Genomic DNA, 17,647 nt, shown 5'->3' with positions numbered 1-17,647 from the left:
TGTCTGCGGGGTGCGCGGCGCCCACACGTTAGGGCCGCGGTAGAGGCTCCCCGAAGGTGCTTTCTGCCTCGAAAACAGGTTTCTTTCATTTTCCCTCCGTAATGCCGAGTCGGTATACTGATAAGACGTGTTTCTGAATTCTGTAGAAAATGAGCAATGCGTTAAAATGATTGTCGTCATTACCTGTTTTCATCTTAAAGCATCGCCATAGGTCAAATCCCATCCCGTCATAATACGAACCTGTTATGGCCACAGAAAGGGCATTGCGAAAGATCTGTTCGATCCCTAAATTATTTTTTTGGTAGTTTTAAAAATCCTGTTCCAATAGAATAGCGCCACGCATGCTTCAGCTCAGTACTTTCTCTAGTTACTGATGTTAAATTATTCATCCGCCTTAACGAATTTATCGAATGTGTAAAGCATGGCACATGTACCAGAGAGGCTGGGGTGCTCATTTCTGTGGCCAGACTTTCACAATATTATGATAGTTTGGAATCCATCATTTCTACACTGTTAAATGTATCGATTACAGCAGAGAAGAGCTTCATAAGTTACGTAATTAATAAACACTCACGGAATTGCCCCTCCGCCATTTAATACGCTCTTACCCTTCATTGATTTCCATGTTGGGCCAACAAGTATTAAAGAATTTAATGTTTTTTTGAACATTCCTAGCTTTTACTTTCACACTTTTATTTTTATGAACTCTCACATAAAAAGAGAGTTCTCTTTTTATGCCTCCTCTCCAAACCTGACCTCCCTCAGGGCGGCCAAGGCCAGCAGCCTCTTTAGGACAGATCCCAGGATACAGGAGCAAGACCAGGGCATTTTCTACAAAGATTCCTCTTTTGGGGTCAATATACTGATCCTGAGCTGAGAAGTCCCAGAAGATGGACCCAGAAAACTGCAGGAAAGGCCTAGTTTTTTAATTAAGGTTCAATGAGAAACATGGAAGATCACAGACTGGTTTTCGGCCTATCATCTTGGGGGCAAGTGGCCAACATCATTTTGTACAATATTCCAAAAGACACGTGAGCGCATTAATAAGCATTGATAAACTCACTATCTATTCAGTGAACAGTTAGGGGGCACCTATCGTACAGCACACACAACTATTTAGAAGATCAAAGCCAATTAAGAGTTCGCAATCGATACTCTCTCATTCTGATACTTCCTGTTGGCATAATGCATAATTGCTAAAACAAATTTAGTTTACAAATATTGTCTCTATATCCTTTAAGAAGCTGAATAAGTGAATGAATGAATGAATGAAACCAGTTAACGGAGATACCCAGTATGCCTTTTCCTGAGCTCCATGATCACAGCTAGTAAAAGACAGTGCGGGGGCGGGGGTTGGGGGGAAGAAAAAAAAAAAAGGTCGGTGAGCCCGGATGGAGACTGTTGGTCATCCTGGAAGCTTCGCCCTCATTCTCTCTCTCCCTTCTAGGTTATGTGACGAATTTCCAGATTTACATAGCCACACATAAAAAAAAAAAGCGAGGTGACTAAGTAAACCTTGAAATCTGGTGAATGAATAATTCTTATTTTATAGATGTCATTACGTTAACTGATGCCAGGCGGACTGACTAATGGGCACTGCTGTGGTCACCTTTGCTCTTCCCAAACTTACTCTCGAAATTAGAAAGCAAACTTGCTGGACCAAATTCCTGATAGTCTAAGACCAAATTGCTTCCAGTCACAGATGGCTAGAACCACGATGGGTATTCTGAACCCAGTGGCCCATTGAATCTGTGAAATGCCTGATAGGGACAATACTGTTTTTAAAAAGTAAAGATGGGAGGTGTTATCTACCTTCTATCCAGATTGGCTGTTCATCAAACATTGTCCTGACAGAGGCACCAGATACACACACTCCTAATTTGCTATGATGCTGACTATGTCACACTCATGCAGACTGGAACCAGGCTGTGTAAGGTATACAGTCAATATACTATGAGGAATCTGCCCCTGCTTAGCCAGAAAGCTCTTGAAGATTCTACGGGGCATGAAAAGTTTTAGGGCATCTCTAATGAACACTGACTCTCTTACGTCAGTTTGCAGAAAATAGGATCTGTGTTCTGCAGCATTTGGCCTGAAGCAAGAGAGACCCAGCTTAGGGCACCGACGACACCTGTCACAGGTATCAACCTGAGTTGCCCACTAACCACGGTGGAGATAGAAATGATGTAATTATCCTTCCCACCTCTGTGCCCGGTGGGGGAGCAAACTTCAGAGTATCGGAAATGATGTAATTATCCTTCCCACCTCTGTGCCCAGAGTATGGACTGCCTGCTGTACAAAGCAACACCTCCCTTTACTTGTGTTAAAGACAGAAGTCTTTGGTCTGGAAAGGGTGTATCACAGGGTGTGAGAACCAAGTCCATATCACCTTCTCGTCACCCTTTCCTGCTCCCCATCAGCCCCTCTCCCCGTTCACCCCGTCGGGCAGGAAGCACCCTAAAATATTGGCTAGGTGAACAAAAAAGTTTATCAAGCACGTTCCCATTTACATTATCATTTAAACTATGACCCACTAAATTGAATCTATTTTTGATACTTAAGGGAGGGGTCAATGGCAGTTATCCGGAAAATCGCATCTAACCCCAATTCTTCTAGGTAAAAGGTGCTTTCCTATTTGTCCACGGACTGAACGCGTTTGGATGGAAAGCACTTTAAAACGAAAGAACCGGCTTTTCCTATTTTTACCTTGTGGCAGGTTTTCAATGCGCTCAGTCAAGATCAATATCTCCGGGTTACTTTCTCCCTCCAGTAAGGCTCTGTAGGGGGAAAAAAAAAAAAATCATTAGGAAACGAAAGAGCAAAAAGTTACCCTACACGCTGTAGGATGGAGTATTTGGCTAATGACCACAGTGTCATAGTGGACTGTGTTTTAGGGCTCGTGTCTGAAGAAGGGATGCAAGCCGGCCTCAGCAGGCCTGACCGGATAGAGCATCCATCCAGGTGAGGGAATAAAATGAGGGTCTAGGGCTTCGGAACTCCTGGAGAGCCTTCTAGAAAGCCCTTCTAGAAAGTTCCATCCAGCTGAGGGGACAAAATGAGGGTCTAGGGCTTCGGAACTCCTGGAGAGCCTTCTCAAAAGCCCTTCTAGAAAGTTCCATCCAGGTGAGGGAACAAAATGAGGGTCTAGGGCTTCGGAACTCCTGGAGAGCCTTCTCAAAAGCCCTTCTAGAAAGTTCCATCCAGCTGAGGGAACAAAATGAGGGTCTAGGGCTTCGGAACTCCTGGAGAGCCTTCTCAAAAGCCCTTCGAAACCCAGGGCCAGGAGAGGAGGAGACAGGAGATGTAAAAGGGGGGGAGGTCAGGGGTCTGGCTTCTCTGGGAAGCGGGGAGGGGCTCCTTCAGGCACGTCACCTCGGGCTAGAGGGCCCTAGAACAATGACATCCATGGGTCGAGTCACAGGTCAGGGACTGACCAGGAGCAGAGCAGGGACTGAAGTTTGTAAACAAGGCAGCCACGGCCCCTGTGGCTTTCAAACTGGGATTCACCCCCTGTGGCTTTCAAACTGGGATTCACCGTGATGGAGTGATGATTAAAAAAAAGAAAAACAGAGGACAAATGGAGGAAGGGGCACGAGAAAACAGGAAAAGGAAGAGCTGAGATCCCCGCCCCCACCCCCACCCCCAGAGGCCTCATTTCACCCAAAGGAGCATCCTGTTTTGCTTCTAACAAAACCCCGAAAAGCACCGTACCACGCGACTTCTCTAGGTCCCAACGCCTAAAACTTAAGTTGTCACTGCGTTGTGATTCACACCTACAGCTCAGAGCCGGGAGGAGCCGGGACAGGGCAGGCCCCCACCCGTGGACCAGGCGTGCGGGGGCCACGTCAGCACTGGGATGTCCCTCGCTCAGAGACCCCTGGGACACTGGCTGCTACGGGCGAAGGGACACCATACGCAGGACCACTGGGAAATGTCAGTGTCACCACTGAGAGAGAGCTGGGCACGAAAACCGAGGGACGCCCAGCGGGGCAGGGACTCAGGGGTCGGGGCAAAGTGGTGCCAGGTCCCTTCCTGAATGTGCGGATTCCCACAGACACGTCACTCCGAGGGCGGGTGGGAGGAAGCAAAGGGCCACCGAGCAAAGGGGCGAAGACGACATCCCCAGGTGTGCGCAGGGACGGACCCGCACACAGTGCCCAGAGCCCCGCCCCACCGCCCGGGGCGGACGCCAGGCAATGGGACACAGCCGGGCAATCTCACACCCTCATGACCGTGCATTTTACGTGCCAGGAACAGAAATAGCTTCCATCGCCCAGAAAATTCCGAGGCCTGAATGTGATGAGAGGAACGTGCAGGGTACAAGTTAGACGCCCAGGGTGGGCGCCCCAGTGCCACGGCCACGCAAGAGGCGGCATTGGACACTGAGGGCATCGGACCCTGAGGGCGGGGGGCTTGGCGAGAAGGGCACGTTCTATTCCAGACCTTTCCTCAGCCTGCTGGGCAGGAGCTGCCCCGGTCAGGACGGAAAGGGCTTCAGGAGTCCAGGCCAGCAGACGAGCCAGTGACAGGTGTACGTGGCAGGGGGCAGGGCGGGGGCGACGGTCCAGAATAAGGAAGATCCCTCCCCTTGGGGGAAAATATCTTCTCTCACCCCTCGAAGGGGAATGGTTTTGTTCCTTTTCCAAGGAAAATCTAAACCAGCGCCCGAAGTCTCCTATGTTCAGGACCCTGGGAATTGGGTGCTGTGGTCCCTAAGGGGCCACCAAGTGGTCGCGTGCAGGTCACAGATGCAGCGCAAACAAAACACCTCCGGAGCCTCTGCTAGCCCTGCCTAAGACTGAGCGCAGTCCAACCCTCCTGTCTGTCACCTGCAGAGTCCCCCTGGCAACCCCACACGCTGGGCCGGTGACGAGCATCCTGGCTCTGCAGGTGGACAGGATCGGCGTCTCGGCCAAAGGCACACGGCTCCCCCGTAGGACCCTGTGCCACCCCCAGACCAGAGGAGCGAAGCCTATTGGACAGTTTGGTGGTGTCAATCAAAAGGCCCTACGGGGCTGTCCCACAAAGCACGGGGTCCCCCCTCAATGGCTGGCTGAGACAAAGCAGGGGTGTGTGTCACCTTCTCCCCATGAGTGCCCACCCAGGGCCTTACAGGCTCCGTCAAGGCACCTGTCATCAATTCATGCCTTAATTCACACACACACACACACACACACACACACACACACACACACACCCTCACACACCCCTCACGACACAGCGAGCCCTGCCATCCACCAACACGGCTCACGAGACTCATGGCCGAGGCAGAAAATGGACCAATCAATGCTGAGAAGCCAGAAACGTGCCATTTCCTCGAAACTTCTCCGAGGCCCGTTTTTAAGGAAGAGACAAGTACCCCTCTGAAAAGTGGAGAGAGGTTCTCCGGTTATTTTGAGAGCGGAGAGGAATTGCCCTCAGGTCTCGGTGACTCATGATGCCAACACCCCAGCTCACGGCTGTCAGGGGACATTTCCCAGGGGACATTTCCCACAGTCCCACAGGGTTCCAGCCTCTTAAGCAGGAAAATAAGTGGACACATGCCTGAAAATCAAGTCCCTGCCCTCGTTAAGCAGTGGGAACAAATCCACCAAGTGGTCGTGAGCTACCTACCATGTGGCCTCTGGCCAGGCTCCGGGCCCTAACTCTTCCCTAGTTCTGTGACCTTGGGCAAAGCGCTCAAACGCTCCGTGACTTGGTTTCCCCACTTCTGAAATTGGGAGCAGGCACCAGTTTCTGGTGGTAACTGATTAAGTAATTGGCAAGCTGTCAAAACAACCGCCACAAAGTGTTCCATAAATGTTAGTTTTCATCATCATCATCTTCTACAGACCTCAGAAAGAAAACAGATTTTCAGTTAACTGAAGCCACGCTAGAGGGGAAGAGATCCTGGATAATCTAAAATCATGGTTAACTGAGGGTTAATTCATTTACACAGTGTAAATGTGGGGGAGAGTGAGCAACCACACGTGTGGGATGGTCCTCTCGCTTACCCTCGAAACGACAAGCTTTTACTATTTCAAATATTTTCTCTCTTAGCAAGATAAGTCCCAGTGTTAACACAGTTTTACGTTCTTCAAAGAGTAGGAATGAATTTTAAAAGACATGTATTTCTCCTAAGACCCTGGGAGAGTCCAAAGAAATGTTTTCCTTTGAAAAGGTATAGGGGGTTCAGAAAAAAAATGAAGCGACCAGAAATACCACTACAATGCTGAAATTAAGAACATTAGGAGTGACCTGTACTGCTTCATTAGAAGTCTACATCGAAAGACGGTATTTTCCTCAGTTAAAACGCACTGCGTCTGCCCACCGCAGCCAGAAAGAAGAAAAAAGAAGCTTACACGTCTTCCCCCTGCACAGACATACAAAGAACATTTTCTAAAAATTGCTTCCATCACTTTATAAAAGGATTTTTGCTGTAAGGGGCCCAGACAGGAAACCTCTGCATTGCATTTTCATATCTGGCCAGGAAAGAATCTCTTCAGTACTTTCCTTTTGAAAAATCATTTGGCCCTGCAGTCCATTTTTTTTTTTTTTCCATGTAAAATTTAGCACGGTTGTTATATCGCCTCCGTCCACAAAACATAAAAAACAAAGCCTCGTTTTAACTGTGGATAGAGGCTGCGTCATCTGTACCCAGGATGAGGAATTCGGGACGGGCCTCTTCTTATGCATGAAGTTTCCACATCCCTCGGCTTTGTGGTTTCTGGACGCAGTTTATTCCTGGGGATTTTTGCATTTTTTGCTTCCATTTTGAAGATTTCTTTTTTTCCATTCTATTTTCCAACAGCTTGTTCCTGATGGTTGGGTTCAGTTCCCTTTGGGCGGGGGATGGGGGAGTGCTATTTTTTTTCTAACTGAGTTTCTACAAATTCTCATTGTAGCATCTAGCTTTGGGGCCAGATCTTCGGGGCAGCGGTGGAGGGGTTTAGGATGCTGCGGGTTCTGGAAAGCTCTGTAGTTTTCGCCATCTTCAGATAATCGGTTACTTCTGAATAAGCAGCTGCCTCGTGGAGAGTGGAGAGGGCTCCGTGCTGGGGGTGGGGTGGGGGTGGGGGTCTTGTCTGTAAGAGCACGTGACGAACAGCACACGTCTCCCAGGTCCTCACCCAGAGACCTCCCACTGCCAGCTCCGGTCACCGCCTGTACCGGCCGAGCTCTGAGGCTCCCTTGGCCACCCATCCAGGTCCTCGCCATCTGACCCTCCGATGACTACAGGGACCTCCTGAGGCCTCCTGCACCTGCCTTCCACCTCAGCACCCTCTCTCACGCCTCCTGCCAGTGGCCGCCTCCCCTCTGCTTGCCACCTGGCATTTGAGACCCCTGCAACCTGCTCTCCCCCGATGCCTTCCTGCCAGTCCTGTTCCTACCCCCTCCCCAATTGCCCCACCCCTCCAAGGCCCAACTCACCCCTCGAAAATCTCGCCTAATCACCTCGGCTGGAAGTTCTCGGTCCCTTCCCTGAACCATCTTTATGAGACTTTATTTGGCAATAAGCCACCTACAGCATTTTCGTGGAACGTGTATTATTTTTAACATCTTCTCCTCCCAGGCCACCCCTCCTCCCCACCTCCCCCTCTCCTACGTGTCTATTCAAATCTCCGCCATCCTTCAGGACAGATTACTCTCACCTCCCTCTTGAAGCCCTCCCAGATTCTCACGACCCCCTTCCGCTGTCTGGAACCCCTGCCCTGTGTGTCGCTGGGGCATGTCCTGTTTCCTGCGGGGTGGGAGGCTACTTCGGTCCGCATAGCCTGATCCGTAGAAAACATCCCTTAACACCAAGGCCACACTGGCCAGACCTGCGCGGGTCCCCCGGGCAGGCATCGCACCCTGAAGCCGCCTGAGAGCAGACCCCGGCTCACCAACCAGAGCACGCGGCTTCGTAGGTGTCATTCTCGCCCGTCACCCACACTTGGCAGGCCTCCAAAACCGAGCTGACCAGGGGCACCCAAATGCGTGGCACCGCCACAGACACCACACGAGCTCAGTCCTCAGGTCCTCGCCCACGCTGTCCCCTCTGCCCAGAAAGCCCGTCCCACACGGTCTCCTTCTGGCTTCCCCTCCCGCCAGACCCAAGCACCACCTCCTCCAGGAAGCCCACTGCCCGCCCCATCAGCCCCCATAGCACGCGGCACATCACTGGGCCTGCCCGTCCTCTGCCTCGTCCTCTAGGCAGCTGTGAGATGGCCTTGGTCCTTTCTGGGCGTCCCCCGGCTGCTCTGCAAACAGCAGTGTGCACACGAGTCACGTGGGATCTGGTCGCAAGGCCAGCTTGGGTCCGCAGGTCCAGGTGGGCCTGAGTGTCTGTGTTTCCCGCAAGCACGAGATGCCTCTGATGCTGACACTGTGAGCAGGGGGCCCTGGACAGGTGGCCCTCCCCCTTGGCAGCTGCTGACCACCGCCCTGGGGGCCTTAAACCACAATTGCGCCTGGGCCTGCCCTGCACCAACCTAACCAGAATATCTAGCGCTGAGCCCGGGGGGTGAGCAGGACGAGCGTCCCCAGCCCCGCCCCACGGGGGCTCCCCGTCGTCACCTGCAATGCAGGAGGAAAGCGTTCATCTTCACGGTCACCTCCCAGGTCAGGCGCCAGGGTCTTTCCCGGCCACTGACTGGCCAACTAAGTTTGATGAAATCCTCCAGTCTTCGACTCTGAGGTTCGCTTTGTTTTAATTTTATGAGTTTATTAAATTACGTACTTACCAACCGTTAAGTCTGTATTTACGATCGTTCTATTTCCTAACGGAAAGGCCAAATATCTGGGTTCGGAAGCGGTCATGACACTCGAGAGCTAGCCCCAGCACAGGTGACGAATCCCAGCTGGACTGGACTATGCTTGCAGCTTTAAAGGGCCACAGCCCTGCCCTATGCCATGGTTAGAAAGGATGACGACTGTGCTGTGAGAACGGCCACCACAGAGAAATTGGCAAAGCCGCACGATGTCATCCCAAGAGACGAGCGATGCCAGCTGCAGTGTCGGCCGCCCTCAGCCTCTCTGGACAGGGCCGATGAGGAGTCACACCGCACGGGCCCCTGGGCTGCGTCTCCACGGGGTCGACTGTCCCCGCTGCCTGCAGGGGGACAGGTGTGTAGAGGTCCGGTGATCACTTGCAAAAGCGTCAGAAGCACAAAAGGGCATTAACCCAAATGTGAATTTTTGTACCTGTCCTCAGAATTGGGGCGGCGGCACACAATACTGAAAACGTCGCAGAAGAGATGACAAGGACTTACCTGCGGGACACTCATCGGTGATAAAAATGCTAGGCTTTCGGCTTCTACGAGGAAACGGGTTGTATTCAACCGCCTGTGGGTCATTCAGACCCAGAGCAGTGGGAGATGACTCTGACCACTGAGGTGGGTGTCGGTGGCTGGGCAGGGCCGGGCACACCGGGCTCCGGGGCCAGGCTCCTCATTTTCACCGCGCGAACTTGGCCTTCAGAAAGACATCCAGTGCGATCCATCACTTGCTTCCACGAAAGTACTGATGCCTCCGAAATTCCTAGGAGGTGGCCGAGTCAACCCCAAACTGGGTTGCGAGATGCCAGCCACAGTGCATTCGGTCCCCACCGACGGGTCAGCCAGCTGCCGGGAGCGAAAAGGGCTCCTGATCAAGGCCTTTGGAAAAGCTGAGCTGGTAGGGATGCGGGCACCTACCAAAAAGGTAAGGCCCTCTCAGGGAAGATGCCCACCTGTGCCCTCTGACTTGTCACGACAGAGAACCGGGGGCAGGACAAAGGGAGGAAGGAAATCAAAGTAACCAGATCTCGACCCAGACGACCGTCGCTGAGTGGATACGGGACAGTCCGACTGCCCCCGTAGGGAGAAGCCTCACCTGGCATCAGGTGTTACCCAATACAGGCACAGGTGTGGGTTTTCTGGGCCGGCTCAACATCCGCCCTCGAACAGAGCTAGGTTTGGGGTACCTCGCACTCCAGTCTCAGCCCATGTAGCTCATGAAAAGCTGACCCCGTCCACCCTCCGGGGACGGGCATGTGACCCAATAGAACCAGAGAGCTGGGCCCGGGAGTTCTGCTGCGGCGTTTGGGGAAGAGCCCCATTCTGCGACAAAAGCCTACAGCTGCTTGGGGCCCGGCCTGCCACAGTGTGGGCGGAGCCCCCAGGAGGCAGAGGCCAATCGCTGACAACCTCGTCCAACACCTGGATCCATCCTGTCTCCAACTAAGGACCTTCTCAGTTAGATGAGATTCAGTGCCTTTTTGGACTTGAGCCCCACTGAGAAAGGTCGCTGTCACTTGCGAGTGAAAAAAACACCCAGATGAACTCTTCCTTCTTCTCGATAAAGTTCCCTCATTTGTGAACTTGAGATTCATCTGACTCAGCAGTTGTTTGACTACCCCAGCCATTTAACTCTGCGATTGTTCACCCCACGAGATGTCCCAGCAGAGTGTGGGAGATGGACTTTGGGAGGAAGGACAGGCTGGCCGGTGCCTCCGCTCCCTGCTCTCAGCCCCGACTGCCACATCCCCGCTGCAGGACACAGCCACGGCATGGCTCTCAGAGGCGGGAGCCGGCCAAGTCCCCACTGGTTCAGCCGTAGGACAACTCCATTCAGCTGCAGACTCCTCCAAGGGCTGCCATGTCCCTGGGCGGGCCTCACCCCTGAGCGGCCACCGGAGGCCCAGGCCAGGGGCTGCCCGAGAGCCCATTCCCCCTTCAGCAATGGTAAGGGCGGGCCCTGGTAAAAGGCCGGCTGGGGCGAGTGCCCTGGCAGCAAAGGCAGAGGCAGACAGACACCAGCACACACCAGCCAGACACGTCCTCATAATGCACATCGCAGCAGCCAGGCCACTGCGTCAAAGCCGTGAGCAGAAGACCGTACAGGCAGCTCACGGGCAGTGCTGAACTGGGCCGGGCTCTGTCCCGCTCCGCCCTGCCCGGGGAGGGGACCTTCGTTGGAAGATGTCGGCCACTACGCCTTCCACCGATTTGCCCAAGCAGAGCTCCCAAAGCTCGTTCAGGCCTGTGATCGGTGGGTTCACACTCACAGAGACGCCGTGAACAGAGGGTGCATCGTGTCCACTTTAGCTGGTTCGGTGGGTGAGGGTCCCCCACCAGCCTGGGCCCCCACCTTCCGGGCCCCTCTCCCAACAGAGGGGGTGATTTGGATCCCCCACTGGACAGGGCGACTGTGGGCAGCAAACAGCTGCAGAGGACTTAGCGCTGGGTCTGGCGGGCAGTAAGGACGTAATAATGTCAGCTACTGCGCTCACTCTCACAGGTGGGGAACCCCGGTCTCTAAAATGCCTTGCGTTGTAAACGTCTGAGATCTGGGCCCCTCTGTACCAGTCCTCACGGGGCATGGAAGCTGCAGGAAAGAAGGGGCGCCACCTCAACCAAAGACCACGCACCACACAAGGAGGGGACGGGGAGCACCAAGAGGAAGCGTCACTCTGCTGGCCCACAGGCCACCTGGGGGACACCAGACTGTGCTCTCTTTCCCGCCCAGCACTCAGCCCTTTGGAAGGCTTTGCGACTTGTTCATCTGGGTTGGTCACCCCAAATTCGAGTCAACATCTTGTTGAACGAAGCCACGTTCCTGGAGTACCACGCTAAGCTTTTGGCAGACAGGCAGCTCTTCAAGGCCAAAGTCTGGGGTAGACCCAGAGCCCTGGGGCTTGAAGCACCGGGCCGCGGGGGACTCGGGCCTCCACTCTCTAGCTCTGGGACTTCCCTGAGCGAGTCTATTCATCTGTAAACACAGAACTTAATCCCCAGGATGCCAAGAGCTGACCTAAGGGCAAAGCTCTTTGATGATGCTCAGGACACGCAGACATCCTTTGTGCAAAGCTCAGCTACTCTGGTCGCCGAGGGGAGGCGGCTCTGTGATCTGCTCTTCCTCCTCCCTCAGGCCCTGGACTCCTCGCCTGGCCATGCCAAGGGCTGCTCGCCCTCGCTGGCCCTCGCTGGCCCTCGCTGGCCCTCGCTCTGTCACAAAGCCACAGGCACTGGGTGGAGGCTACAGCGATTTCGCGCTGCCTGCTCCGTCCAGGCAGACCCTGCACGGCGTCCTTACCTATAGGTCGCCACCTCCAGGCTGAGGCCGGTCTTCACGTGCACGAGCTCCTGATAGTCCCGCAGCCGGTCGGCCATGGCCAAGGTGAGGGCCGCTTTCTCATCCTCCAGGCAGCCAATCGCGCTCTGAAAGGAACGGACAGCTATGAGATCGGAGGACGGGAGCCTCTCTGGGTTGAACCGAAGGTCCCAACAGTTCAGGACACAAAAGGGAACGAAAAACCTCCGGCTCTATGAAAGATGCAGTCATCGCGAGGACGATTTTACATCGTGCATTTCTCCCACGTGGAAGTTTATATAGAGCGTAGGGACGATTTTTAATAGGACGCTGGCTTCTCTGTTTACACTCCCTCATAATAAAGAACGCTTCAGAGTTTATTTAAAGCATCTCTAGTGCGGGCATCAGTCCGCTTAGAAAAGTCAATAATACATCCAACCAGCCCACTCAGATGCTCCTGAAAATAAACCAAAACCAGAAAGCAGGGGTTTTACAGTATTTCCAACAGAAGTCGCTCCAGTTTGCAAGAGAATTTCTCCCAGTACTAGGCAGGCAAGCCCATACCAGGTTATTCGTTTCGCGTAGAAAAGCGACTTTCAAAATCATCGGGGGAGAAACGCCGCATGGATGAGTGAGATTGGAATACGTTCTGGGCGCAAATGTCAAAATTCAGACCCGGGTATGGATCTGCTTTTCCGACTGGAGGACGCAGTTAACAAGCACTCCCTCTCTACGCGGTCACATGACTCCCCAGCGCCTCGTGCCCGGTCAGGTCCATCTGTCCCCCTCTCTCCCTGGCTGGGAGACACCGAAGGGCATGGCCTGTGCCTTGTACATCCCTCGCCTCTAGAAAAGCATCGTCCACGGGGCAGTTCCACAGCACGCCCCTGGAGGATCGGATTTAGAATGAAATGATGAAGACAACACGACCCTCCTCAAAATGGACTATTTTAAACTGACAGTATCTTTTAATCAATAGACACGGTAGCTTCATTCACACGATTTTACAGTTTCGCGTAAAATGTTTTGCATAGCACTTTATAGTCTTGGGAATAATTAACCAGGAACATGTAAACACTGAAATAGGTCTGGTTTGTAATGGAAAATAGCGTTTTTTCCCTGAATACAAATAGCAAACTATATGTTTAGTCGTTCATCTTTGTGGCACTCAAAAACTGTAAGACAATCGGGACAGGATCTCGATTTTCGTTCCTTGTATCATCCGCCCACCAAAGGCACTGGCGACATACTGAATGAAGGTCCACAAAAAACATGTCGTATGTGAAACCAAGGAATGAGAGTAACGACAACGTCACACTGGATTTGTCATTAAAAAAAAGCAACAACAACAAACAAAAAACGCATGATAAATAATTCTGCTTCCCAGAATTATTAGCTACTTCTTAGCTAATAATTGTTTTGGGGTTCTCTTTGTGTATACACAGTACGCTAAAAACAAAAACCAAAAGCCCTTAGTTTTTAAAGCGAAGGAATACATTTAGAAACCACTAGCTGGTATCCCAAGGAAGATTTAAGGTATCAGCCCCAAAATTGGGCATTATGAGTAGATAAAGAGGTTCTCCAACGCAGACTACTGGCCAGTCTTGATTCAAGTGACAGAGTGGCCAGAATTTAGCCATGACATTTGTACACTCTACAGTCGGCTACCGGTGTTAAAATCCTACATGCCCCATTTTAAAGGGCGCAGAAACTCAACTACACGGTTAGATCATAAAATATAAATCTATTATTCAACCTAAATATTAAAACTCGAGAATCTGTAGTCACTTATTCTTTACAAAGAAGTTCAATCACTGCTAAATCACTTAGAAAGAAACACATCAGATACACTTGAGTCTCCAGCCACAGACTGCCCTTAGCAGGTCAAGGCCTCTCCGGTTTTCCGGAAGCTTCTCCGTCCTCCGAGCGATCAGAGTGGCTCTGAACCCCACCCAACACAAAGAAGAAAACCTAACTGTGTCGAGGTGACCCGTTCCAACCACATTACCCCGTGAGTCAACACTTCCGGAACTGTCACAGGGAAATGAATGGACTTCTGGAGACAGAGACAGAAGGCTTAGTGGCTCCCAACGCTCTCCAGAGACACTCTAATGGATCCTGCTGGTTGGACAAAGCTTCTCCCTCTCCAGAAGTCTTCAAACCATGGGCCCCGCCCGAGGCACAGGGGCCGAGACATGGCATGCTGCCTCTACCCCAGGCACAGGCAGCTTCACCTAATGTTATCACAGCGGACAGAGACGTCACGTTTTTCCGCTGTTATTTAGAGAACTTTGGGACAGCATCACGACTGATGATGAAATGTAGGTCTAGACCAGACAGGCAAGCTGCTGTGAGCATCCAAAGAACTCAGTGTCTTAACCAAACCTGAGCGGCGCCTTGCTGAGCAAGTCCCCCAGACACCACGGGAGGAACCTGCAGATGTCACGGTCACGTCACTGGAATCCTCAGCGTAAGAGCTCGAGGGAATTTAAGCTGTGATAATCTCGAGCCTAAATGTGAGAAACTCATTTAGACGCAAAAACTAAATGCACTAATAATAAGCACTGACTGGAGGCTAAGTATTTATAGCTCTAGCCCAGACAATGCCCCGAACTGTAGACTCACAGTTTTATTTCACAAGCTCAGGTGGGTGTCTCAGAGGCATCTCAAACCGAACTGCGACCTCCCGCCCAAACCTGCTCTCCTGCACCAGCCACCGTCACCAAGGGCGCTCGCTCCCTTTGTCCAGCTGCTCAAGGCCACAGCCCCGGCTTCGATGTTGATTTTTCCTTCTCTCTCCTTCCACATCCAACCCATCTGCAAACCCCACTGGCTTCGCCTTCAGAACAGGTCCCTGTCTCAGCCCCTCGCTCAGCCGCGGGCACGTCCCACCTCGATCATTGCCATCGTCTCCTGGAGAATTCTCCAGGCTCCCAGACTTGCTCCTCACCGTCTGCTCTCAACACAACAGCCAGAGGCGTTCCGTTAAGACACGGCCAGGCCGCCCTCACTCGCTCAGCGCCTCCAGTGGCTTCCCAGGGCACTCAGAGCAAAGGCCCATCTCCTGCAGCTGCCACCCTCCTCCTGGCTCGCCTCACGCCAGCCACGCCGCCTCCTCAACCCTGGGCAGTTTCCATCTTAAGACCTTTGAGATCAAGGGACTGTCTCAGCTTTGTGTTGTTCGCCGCTGTATCCCCAGCACGTGAGAATCGAGCGCGGCACACTGAGTGCTCAGGAGCCGTTGGCTGAATGAATGAACGAACGTTTGTATCCCGTGAGTTATGTTCATTATCCCTATTTCACAAATGGGGCAATTGAGACACACACAGTGGGTCTAACAGCAGAGCCAGAATCCGGGCCCAGGTAGGGTGGGTAACCCGTCCCTATGCCATTCAAGAGCAAGTACTCGTTCAATCACGTGAGTCTTGAGGGCTTGGAGGCCTTTCGCAAACAGCCTAGGAAGCTACCAGCTCAATTTCGCAAGGGAAACATTTCAGTGTTTATAGGGTAAGGCTGGCGTAAGTCGCGTATGTCTGACTGTATGTCTGAAGCCCGTTCCTGCAGACTGGGACACGGCATATTAGTCAGGCTTTCAAGTGATCTAGACCAGCGGTTCCCAACCGTTTTGGCACCAGGGACCGGTGCTCCTATGAGACTCTAACGCCTGATGATCTGAGGCGGACCTGAGGCGGTGATGCTGGCGCTGGGAGCGGCTGTAAATACAGATGCAGCTTCGCTCACTCATGAACCGCTAAGCTCCTGCTGTGCAGTCCAGTTCCTAACAGGCTGTGGACCAGTACCAGTCCACGGCCAGGGGTTTGGGGATCCCTGATCTAGAGGATGTAAGAAATGCCAGGGACTGGGATGGCACTTCAGCAAACGTTTCTCGGGCAAATCTGAGGTGAGGTGCTTAAGGGAGTGTGGGCATGTGGGTCGCCCAGGAGGGACCACTTTTCCCAGCGTCCCAGTGAGCGTCTTGCCCCCTGAGTGGCAGAGGGACCCGGAGCCAGAGAGATGCTCGGCATTATGTGTGTGGGGTGGTGCCCTGCCTCCAGATGAGGCAGGGGGAGGGATCCCACAAAATGGAAAAAGTAAATGAAAGACATTAACACTAAAACTATTCGAACAACCAGCTGGAAAGGTCTAAAAGCATTTTAGGATTTCGGATTAACAGGGTAGTCCTCTAGGTGAGCCCTCAGGAAGAGCAGGCATCATCATTCCATAAATGCAACGTGAATTCTGGTTAAAAGTGTATCTTTGATGGACCAAACAGAAGAGAGGAGGCGTGGCCCAGAGGTCAGCTGTTCAGGCACTGGAGCCTGAATCGAACCCTAGCTTGGCTGCTGACTAATGAAGTGACCTCGGTTTCATCTGTGAAATGGGGTTAATATCAGTAGTACCCACCTCACAAGATGGGTGTGTGGGCTGGGAGTGAGGCCATGTCCAGGTCCTCACTCCTCGCTCCGTACTTTTAGGGGAAAGAAGCAAATGCCAATGAGGGAGGTGTCTATCACTGGACAGGAAGCTGAAGGTGGGATTCTAGTTCCGGGTCAGGTGTGACCCTGGGTGGGTCCTGGGGTCGCCATGTCAGACGGGCTGGATGGCGGTTCTAACGGCACATCTGACATCCCCACCTCTCCTCCAGTGAGAGGAAAGGGTTCTGCTACCAAAATAAACACCACCCCCAGAGCATCAAGGCCCGAATGAATGGCGAGGGTCAGGCCACACAGCACGCCTCAAAGAAGCATTTTCCAAACCAGCCTGCGCAGCACCCACCGGCCCTCCACGTGGGGGCCGGCGTTCCCCACAAAGGGGTTCGGTTCGCAGCTAAGTCTGGCGGGCCTCCCTCTTGGTTCAAAGCTCCAGGAAAGCCTGTTTTCAGAACATTTTTAAACTTTCATCGGACACAGAGCACGGGCACTGTGCAGCTTGTACGCCTGGAAAGGGGAGCGCTCCCAAATCTAGAGCAAGTTCTGGAAATCACACCAGTGAGCCGGTCGCCGGCTTTGCTCTGCCTACAATGCCCACTGGGAGCGCTTTTGAAAATTAAGAGGCAGGGAGCAAACGAAACCCACGATCCAAAAAGATTAAATCCCAACACTGGTACTGTACTGCTTGATATGATTTCTCATCTAGACTCCAGCCCTGGTAACTGAAACCTCAGCACCGTGCTGGGGACACAGGGGCAGGCCACAGGCATCTATCTGCTGATTTGTAAACACTGTCCCATCACCACAGTCCTCGATGCCACGGCCACCACGTTGCCTTTACTTCTAATTTTTTTTTTTTTAATATAAAAGCAAAAATCGCTCTATCACAAATCTTTAACTTGAAGTTACAAGCTGTTCCCTTAAAGTACTTCTAAATTTATGTGGATGTTATTTTAAACTGTCCTAAGAACCACCGATAGGATGATTTGGGAATATTTCCAATTCTGATCCGGTTTGGGCAGGGCCAGGGCCCAAACGAGGACCGGACTGGGTGAGCAGACAATAAATTAGGCACAAATGTCACCCTTTTGTTGTCAGAAGTTTGAGCTTCACGTCTCTGAAATGGTAACTGTTTATATTACCCTGCACTTGTAATAACATCCTGCCTGGGGGACTCCCCCGCC

The 17,647-nt window shown here is 52.4% G+C and overlaps 1 protein-coding gene across 1 annotated transcript in view; it reads right to left on the bottom strand.

Moving 5' to 3' along the window:
* The window catches only part of SYNM (synemin), a 22,435-nt gene that overhangs the window by 4,022 nt on the left and 766 nt on the right, over positions 1 to 17,647 (bottom strand). The window contains exons 2-4 of the mRNA XM_025041233.1: positions 12,037 to 12,205; positions 2,707 to 2,777; positions 1 to 140 (exon numbers count right to left, since the gene is read on the bottom strand). Coding sequence (XP_024897001.1) covers positions 1 to 140; positions 2,707 to 2,777; positions 12,037 to 12,205 — 380 coding nt within the window. The remainder of the gene's footprint in view (positions 141 to 2,706; positions 2,778 to 12,036; positions 12,206 to 17,647) is intronic.

Source organism: Pteropus alecto, unplaced genomic scaffold (assembly GCF_000325575.1).
Source record: "Pteropus alecto unplaced genomic scaffold, ASM32557v1 scaffold59, whole genome shotgun sequence".
Classification (NCBI taxonomy): Eukaryota; Metazoa; Chordata; class Mammalia; order Chiroptera; family Pteropodidae; genus Pteropus; species Pteropus alecto.
This window is presented reverse-complemented; position numbering and strand designations above follow the sequence as displayed.